The sequence below is a fragment of the Phacochoerus africanus genome, chromosome 8, assembly GCF_016906955.1.
Source record: "Phacochoerus africanus isolate WHEZ1 chromosome 8, ROS_Pafr_v1, whole genome shotgun sequence".
In the NCBI taxonomy this organism is placed as follows: domain Eukaryota; kingdom Metazoa; phylum Chordata; class Mammalia; order Artiodactyla; family Suidae; genus Phacochoerus; species Phacochoerus africanus.
This window is the reverse complement of record NC_062551.1, coordinates 63,289,017-63,297,287: the sequence shown is the minus strand read 5'-3', so window position 1 is coordinate 63,297,287 and position 8,271 is coordinate 63,289,017. Positions and strand designations below refer to the sequence as shown.

General features: G+C 65.8%; 1 protein-coding gene and 1 long non-coding RNA gene across 5 annotated transcripts; one reads left to right on the top strand and one right to left on the bottom strand.

Moving 5' to 3' along the window:
* The first annotated feature begins 337 nt into the window (after positions 1 to 337).
* MXRA8 (matrix remodeling associated 8) lies at positions 338 to 6,731 on the top strand. Of its 4 annotated transcripts, none has more exons than XM_047791056.1 (10): positions 338 to 443; positions 3,375 to 3,398; positions 3,518 to 3,814; positions 3,920 to 4,021; positions 4,113 to 4,583; positions 4,784 to 4,942; positions 5,111 to 5,147; positions 5,228 to 5,304; positions 5,415 to 5,505; positions 5,665 to 6,265. In XM_047791056.1, exons 3-10 carry the CDS (start codon positions 3,610 to 3,612, stop codon positions 5,693 to 5,695), a joined length of 1,173 nt encoding a protein of 390 aa, XP_047647012.1. In that variant the 5' UTR covers positions 338 to 443; positions 3,375 to 3,398; positions 3,518 to 3,609; the 3' UTR covers positions 5,696 to 6,265. The 4 variants fall into 4 exon arrangements, with proteins under 4 accessions (XP_047647012.1, XP_047647010.1, XP_047647008.1 ...); XM_047791052.1 differs by lacking the exon at positions 338 to 443 and adding an exon at positions 2,131 to 2,306; XM_047791053.1 differs by lacking the exon at positions 338 to 443 and adding an exon at positions 2,134 to 2,306 and having other exon boundaries at positions 5,415 to 5,495; positions 5,665 to 6,731.
* LOC125133059 (uncharacterized) lies at positions 6,723 to 8,266 on the bottom strand. Its single transcript, XR_007136401.1, has 2 exons — positions 7,706 to 8,266; positions 6,723 to 6,962 (listed from the first exon to the last, which is right to left on the bottom strand). It is a non-coding gene; the product is annotated as an uncharacterized LOC125133059 (long non-coding RNA).
* Between the last annotated feature and the right edge of the window lie 5 nt (positions 8,267 to 8,271).

Here is an 8,271-nt window from a genome sequence, read left to right as displayed (position 1 = left end):
CATTCATCAGCGAGCAGGTCTGCCATCTGCCTCAGCTCAAACAGCTGTGAGTGGCAGGAGGGGCCTGGCATCCGGTTTGGTGCTATAGCCCAGGACCGGGCACACAGTGGGCACTCAGCGTCTGCTGAATGATGGGCCGGCCTGTGTGAGCACGTGTCCGTGTGTCTGCTTGTGCCTCTGAGCGCCTGTGGGTTTTCTTCCCAGTGAGCCTGGCTGCCTGGAATGTCTGGGTCCCCAGGACCGAAGCCAGAGTCTGAGTCTCAGCTGGGCTGGTGGCCGACCCTCCTTGTTCCGCCTCCAACTCCTAGGAGAAGGGAGGTGGGTCTAGGCTCCGGTCTGGCTGGGGCTGGGCCAGAGCTCAGGGGGCCCTGCGGTGATATCAGCCCCCTTCTCTCCTGAACCTCTGTGTTCATCTGGAGCTGCTTCCTGCCGAGGACTGTGAGGTGGGCTCAGGCAGAGGATGGGGGCCACAGCCTTCCACCGCCCCGTCCACCTTTGCCCAGGAGCAGGAGGGGCTGGCTTCCTGCTGCAGGCTCTGCATTTGGGCTGAGCTGATGGCTGGGTCGACTCTGCGAGGCCCACGGACTCCAGCGTAGGGCCTGCAGCTGGGGAACCTGCTAGGAGAGCGAGGGCTCTGGGGTGTGCCCCGGCTCCCAGCTCAGGGCTGGGGGCTGACCCTGTCCCCTTCCAGGCTGGAGGGCCGGACCTGGGCCATCTCTGCCTCCCGCCATGCTGCTTGGACATCTCTCCATGGAGGAGAGACAGCCTGGCAGCTGGAGGAGGAACAGGGCCGAGCTGGAGACAGCAGCAGAGGGAGAGACAGACGTGGGCGGGGGCCTGGAGGAGGGAGAAGGGCTGGGAGGGAGGCCGCCGGCACTAATACAAACCAGTTAGAAAAACAGGAGGAGAGGCCAGGCCTCAAGGCCAGCCAGGCAGGGCTTGTTTTTCCAGAATGCAAGGCCCAGGGAGGAGTGGGGTGGGATAGGGAGACAGGTCCCGATTCCAGTTTGGAAACGGGGCTCCGCCTCCCAGGGCCTGGATCCTGCCGAGGACTCGAGGACTCGTCTGTCCGTTAGGCTGGGGGTGGGGCGTCCTTGCAGCCAGTCCGACCTGTTGTCACCCCTCATTCCCTCTGGCTGCTGCAGCAGTCTCTTCCCCTTCCCCAGGAGTCTGGCTGGGTCAGGCTCCTTGCTCAGCTGAGGACTTGGGACCAGGGCGGGTTGGAGAGTGAGGCTCCGGGCAGCTGGGATGGTGCTGTGACCATAACTCAATCCGAATGGGCAGAGTCTCAAAAATGCACTGTGGGTTTTTGTGGTTGCTTGGTAGATTTTTTTTCCCCCTTTTTTGAGGTTTGCTTAACTAGAAAGGGTGGGTTTGGTACAGAGCGCGTGCTCTGTTATTTCCCATTTGTTTATGTGACTTGTAAGCTTTCCCAGAGCTTCAAATTTGTGCTTCGGTTGGGAAGGCCCTTCCTCTCCTCCCCTCTGGGGGGGGGGTGGGGTGCTCCCAGGAGCATTGTGGCCGGGTCTGGGCGGCGTTTCATGGACACCAGGCTCTACCCTTGGCGGTGGCAGGTGGGGTGGGGGCGTTGGGACAGGGGTCCCACGCCTCCCATCTCCTGGCTGGCCCTCTGGTGGACATCAGTGCCCCTCAGGCCGCCTGCAGGGCCCCTGTTCCCTGCCCCCCCTGGTGGGAGCTGCTCTCGCCCCACTTCCCAGAGGAGGGGCTGGTGGTCTGGCCCCAGGATGCCTTTCTGAGGGCCTGTGGCAGGGCCGCCTTGAACCCCACGGGCTGCCCGTGTGGGGCAACGCCTTGAGCCAGGGTCTCCCTAGAGAGCTGGGTCTGAGGGCGTGCTCAGCCCAGAACCCCAGAACCCCAGATTGGCAGCGGCCCCAGAAGGGCCCCATATGTCACAGACACCCACAGGACACTGGCATGCCCTCAGGCCCTTCTGCCGCTCCGAGGGCTGGGCCACTGCCGCCCCCTCCCGGACCAGAGAGGGGGCCAGGTCTGGGCTCGCTCCCCTCACCCTCTGGGACACAGTGGCCGAGGTCCCGCCCCTCCCACCAGGGCAGCTAAGGATGGGGGGAGGCCCGGGGGCTGGGCAGGAGCAGAGGGGCGGGCTGCAGACTGCAACAGGCCCAGGGCTCCGTGATGTCAAGGCGGGTGCTGAGGAAGGGGAGGAGGAGGGGCCGGGCTGTTTTTCGGGAGAGTTAGAGCTCGGGAGACAAAGCAGCTGGCGGGCCAGGCAGGCGCCATGGAGCTGCGGTCCCCGGTCCTTCTCTGGCAACTTGTGCTTCTGCAGAGTGAGTCTGAGCGGCCAGGGTCCGAGGGAGTCTGTTTGGGGCTCAAGCCCCGGGTAAGGGGGACGCCCCTGCCAGGAAGGGGATGGCTCTAGGGGGCCTCAGAGGGAGCCGCTCACCGCGATCAGGCCCCCAGGGCCCAGGAGGGGAGGAGGTCCTAGGTCAGACCCCCCTCACAGAGCTCCCCTCACGGCACGCGGCATGGGGGGCAGGATGCGGACTCTGGGACAGAAGCCAAGGGGGCTGAAGCATGGTGCCTCCTCCCAGCTCCCTCTCCCGAGGAAGAGGGAGCCTGTCTGTCAGGAGGGGAGCGGTCGGGGGATGGAGAGGGCTTGGGAACAGTGGGGCTCGAGGGGTCTACTCCAGAGCAACCCCCCCACCCCGTGACTCCCATGCCCCTGAGCCCCCACCCAAGGCCGGCCTGCTGACCCGGCGCATTCCTCTGTCCCGTCTGGGCGCTTGGCCACATCTCTGGAGCAGGAATTTGGCTTGTGGGGTGGCAAATGGTGGGGTCACTCCCCACGTCCAGCCTTCTCGAGCCGAAAACCTTTAGGAAGACTTAGAGCCCCCCCGCCGCCCCGGGAGGGGCGCCAGAGGTCTGAGGACCCCGGAGGGCTCGGAGGGCTCGTGTGGTCTGCTCCTTGGCAGGTGCCGCACCAGACATGCCCATGCAGGAGCCCCCACACCCTCCTGAGGTGTCAGGCCCTGGGCTCTGTGGCTTCGCTGCAGTGACGGTGGCCACCATTCCTGAGAGTGGCCCTTAGGGACGAGCACACGCTCCAGAGCTGGCCTGGGCAGGGTCGGACCCTGGCCTAACCACCCACCTCCAGAAGGGCAGGCTGCTGTGAGGATGAGGTGGGGGCCTGGGAGGGGTGGGGGGAAGGAGACCCCTGTCTGTGTCCTCCTGGCTCCTCTAGGTTTATCCCACCTGCTAAGAGGGTGTCGTTGGCACCGACCTCAGTGAGGACTAGAGAAGGAACCCAGGGAGCCACGCGGGGGGGTGTGGGTGGGTGACCACGATGTCAGGTCTCAGGTCCCGCTTCCCAGTGAGACTCAGACTTCTCTTTCCAGGCTCTGCTGTCCTTCTGTCCTCAGGTTAGTGACCATCCTCCCCTGGGAGCCGGGTGGGTCTTCCTGCTGCCTTGCTAACCCTGCCCTGTACCTGTCCCCTCGGGTCTCACCCTTCCTCCAGTGACACCCCCCCTCCCCACCAGGCCTGTCTGGGCCCGACAGCTCTGTGGTGTCCGAGTCCGCAGTGAGCTGGGCAGCGGGAGCCCGCGCCGTGCTGCGCTGCCAGAGCCCGCGCATGGTGTGGACCCAAGACCGGCTGCTTGACCGCCAGCGCGTGGTCCACTGGGACCTCAGCGGCGGCCCGGCCGGCGGCCCCACGCGCCGACTCGTGGACATGTACTCGGCCGGCGAGCAGCGCGTGTACAAGCCGCGCGACCGCGGGCGCCTGCAGCTGCCTCCCTCCGCCTTCCACGACGGCAACTTCTCGCTGCTCATCCGCGGTAGGGGCCGCAGAACCGCGGCGGGGGCTCGGGGGCTCCGGGGGCTGGGGGGCTCGGGCAGGGAGCCGGGGCGCGAGCTCACGGCGGGGCTCTCCCGGTGCGTAGCGGTGGAGGAGACAGACGAGGGGCTGTACACCTGCAACCTGCATCACCATTACTGTCACCTCTACGAGAGCCTGGCCGTACAACTCCTGGTCACCGACAACCGTGAGTGTGCCACCCCTTGCTCGCGCACCCACCCCTGCCGCCCGGACGCCCCTCTTCTGGCCCAGGATCCTTGACCGACTTGCTCCCCCAGCCCAGGCCGCCGGCGCGCACTGGACGGGCGAGAAGGAGGTGCTGGTGGTGGAGCGCGGCGGGCCCGCGCTGCTGACCTGCGTGAACCGCGCGCACGTGTGGACCGACCGGCACCTGGAGGAGGCGCAGCAGGTGGTGCACTGGGACCGGCAGCCGCCCGGGGTGCCACACGACCGCGCCGACCGCCTGCTCGACCTGTACGCGTCGGGTGAGCGCCGCGCCTACGGGCCGCCCTTCCTGCGCGACCGCGTGGCGGTCGGGGCGGACGCCTTCGCGCGTGGCGACTTCTCGCTGCGCATCGACCCGCTGGAGCCCGCAGACGAAGGCACCTACTCCTGCCACCTGCACCACCACTACTGCGGCCTGCACGAGCGCCGCATCTTCCACCTGAGAGTTACCGAGCCCGCCGCCGAGCCGCCCCCGCGGGACTCGCCGGGCAACGGCTCCAGCCACGGCGGCGCGCCCGGCCCAGGTGCAGGGGGGGCCCCTACCAGCCGAGGAAACTTCCGCGGGCCCGGGGGTCGGCGGGCCGCCCCCCCCTCGCCCTCCCCCAGCTCCTGTCCCACATCTGGGACTTGTGTGTTGGCGGAGGGGATGGGGGCCCGCGGCGCCGCGGGGAGGCCCGAGTCGCGATGCGCACTCCCTGACACCGCTCCCGCACGGTCCCCGCAGACCCCACGCTGGCACGCGGCCACAGCGTCATCAACGTCATCGTCCCCGAGGGCCGGGCACACTTCTTCCAGCAGCTGGGCTACGTACTGGCCACCCTGCTGCTCTTCATTCTGCTGCTCATCACTGTGGTCCTGGCCACCCGACAGCGCCGCCGCGGAGGTGAACAGGGGTGGCGGCGGCGGGGGGCGGCTCGGGGATGCAAGGGCTTTCCTGGCCAGTGGCGGGACCTGGGGTGTGGTGGCGCACTCGGGGCTGGGAGAGTTCCTCAGGGCTGGGGGAGCTGGGGAGCGGGGCGACACTGCCCCCAACTGGAGTCTCCCTCCCCAGGCTATGAATACTCCGACAAGAAGTCCAAGTCAAAGGGGTGAGTGCCCCACCCAGCTCTCCCGGGAGCCAGTAGATCAGATGCCCTCTGCCCTAAACTCCACCACCCTCCCGCTCCAGGAAGGACGTGAACGTGGCGGAATTTGCTGTGGCCACAGGGGACCAGGCTCTTTACAGGAGTGAGAACATCCAACTCGGTGAGGACCCCAAAGGGCAGACTGTGGCTCCCAGGCCTGGGGTGGGGGCAGGGGGGGCACATCTGGGGGCGGGAGGGGGAGCTGCTCACCCTGCTCTCCCCCTGCACCAGATTACAAAAACAACATCCTCAAGGAGAGGGCTGAGCTGGTCCATAGCCCCCCGCCCCCCAAGAACATCGACTTGGACAAAGGTGAGTCCAGGTGAGGGAGAGACCCCTGCCCATCTCAGAGCAGGCCATTCCCCACCCCACCCGCTGGGAACCCCGAGGGCAGACGTTCACAGCTCTGCTGGATGTCTGCCCTGTCTCCCTTTGGGAGAGGGACAGAGGACAGACACCCACCCGTTTCCTTGGCTTCCAGAATTCAGGAAGGAGCACTGCAGATAAGGTGATCCTGGGCTCCTGGCTGGGCCAGCAGCTCTGCCAACTCCTGTCTGTCCACCTCAGAGGACTCCTGACCCCATACCTGGCCCCCCTTCCAGCGGCTGGTCCCGCTGTCCTGGAACTTGGCTCGGACTCGTGCCGAAGGAGGCTGCCTCTAGACGCCTCTCCTCACGCCCAAGAGTGGGCTCCTTGGGACTCTGCCGGGGCTGCAGCCATGCCCCCTGTGGCCGCCCTTGGCCCATGCCCTTCCCTCCTGGCACAGCCCAGACCCCACTGATGTGCACCAAGTCCCCAGGCTCTCCTGGCCTCTGCCCGCAGAGCTGGGGAAGGGCAGGAAGGCACTCTTGGAGGGGGTTTGGTGGGGATTCCTGGAGCTGGCGTCAGCCGCAGGGCTGGCACTCCCACCCCTTCCTTTACCAGCCAGGCTGCCCTGCCGAGGGCTCTGCATGGGATGAGGGCTGTGCATCCCGGGTGGTGTCCCTCTGCGCTGTGTCCAGCCACCTGGGGCTGCCCTGGGGCCCCGTCTCTGCCTCCCACCCTTCCCCAGCCCTGTTTCCATCAAGCTGCCTTGACAGTCACTGGGCTCCACGTGACTTTTTTTTCTTTTTTGCTTTTTAGGGCCACACCCACAGCATATGGAGGTTCCCAGGCGAGGGGTCTGATTGGAGCTACAGCTGCTGGCCTGCACCACAGCCCCAGCAACTCGGGATCCCAGCCGTGTCTGCAACCTATACCACGCCAGATCCTTAAACCACTGAGCGAGGCCTGGGACCGAACCTGTGTCCTCATGGATGCTAGTTGGATTCGCTTCCGCTCTGCCAGAATGGGAACGCCTTTGTGTGACTTTTGACCCTGACCCTCTTCCCTTAAGCCCCTCCCTGCCCCAGAGTCCGGGGATGAGGCCTCATCTGACTTCTTTTTTTGGCTGCGGACAGGAGGGAGTGAGGGTGGCTTGGGAGTGGCCAGTCCTGCCACTCCTGCCTCCCACGTCTGCTCATCCTAGGGAACTGCCACCATCACAATAAAGACCACATCTGACTTTTAGACTTGGCTCCATATATGCTTCTGTAGCTCCCCCCATCTCCCAGGGGGGCAGAGTCTGGGGACCCCAAAGCGCTTCCCTTCATCTGAAGTCCTGCTGTCATCACTCATTCCCATCACGCATCTCCCTTTGAGTGGAAGGTCTGGGTGTCCGGGGAGGGGCGGCATCAGAGCTGGTTGTACGTGCTTATTCCTGACTGTGAAGCAGCTCCAGGTTGTCTTCTGAGGCTTTACCTGGGTGTGGGGAGGGGAGCAGGTTGGTGGATGTGGAGACAGAAGACATTCTGTCCTCTGAGAAGAGACGCAGATGCCAGAATGGGCTTAGATGTAGAGAAGAAAAGGGAGGAAGCCGGTGGCAGGAGAGTCCTCCGAAGGGGTGTTGGCAGGAGCAGACAGGGCGAGGCAGGAAGAAGCCTATTTCTCTGACCATGAGCCCAGCCTGAGCCCATCCTCCAAAGCCTTCTGCAATCAGAGCTCCCACCCTGGGGAGGTGGAAACTTTTCGGGTAGGGTGTTTTGATGAAGGTGCGGTTTCAAGACCTCCCACAAAGGAGTCACATAATTTATTACTGTCAGGTCCCAGGGTGTGTGTGTCGGGGGTGGCGGGCGCTTCGTGAGCCGGGGAAGAGCAGTCCTGCTTCCAGGTCACCAGTGAGCAGGGGATGGACAGCAGAGTAGCAAAGTGTCTGTAACTCCTAAGGTGGCTGGGGCACCAGTCACTGACTTTCATGGGCTGAGCAGCAGGTGGTCAGGTGGGACAGCAAGGCTCCAGGGTGGGGACCATCCCCCTCCTTTCCTGAACACCTGGCAGAAAGCCGGGGCGGGCCATCTAAGGCCACCCTGACTGGCTCCCTTGAATTCCCTTCTGGGGAAGCAAGGCCTGAGGGGAGAAGGCCCAGGCTTGGTTGCGTGGGTGCGACCTCACGGAGCCCCGAGAGCATAGGGGAAAGGAGGTCAGGACCCCTGGCCTAGGCTCACCTAGGGGTGGTCCCTCGCCCGGACTCAGGGCCTCGTGGGCAAACTCCGGCTCTTCCTGTCAGCAGCCGGGGGAAACAATCCCTACACGGGCTGCCAGAGCACTGTGCCCCTGCGCGGGCACAGCTGCCCACGAGCCCCGCTGTAGCCCGAGCGTCACCTACGCGTGCTCACGCCCGCACTCCCGCGTCCACAAGGGCACCGGTATTCACTTGGCCCGTGTTTCTCGGAGCCTCCGTGCGACTACGCAGAAGGGGCGCCTGTTCCGAGCTGGCGCGGGGGCGCAACACGGAGTGGCCTCGGTTCTAGCGCGGATCTGAGAAGTTTCGGCTTCCCGCGGTGCCCCCCGCCGCCCGCGGATGTGACCAGGGCGCCTCCGGACTCCGAAGAGAGGGAGGCCCGCAGCGCGGCCGGGCGGAAGCCCTCCGAGGGCCCCAGGCGGCTGCGCGACGTGCAGACGGGGTGCGGAGCTTCCGGAGGGTCCCCACCCACCTCCTCCCCGCCCCGCGCGGCCCCGGCCGCCGACGGCTCGAGCGCCAGGACTCGCGGGCTGGAAGCCCGGCCGCCGG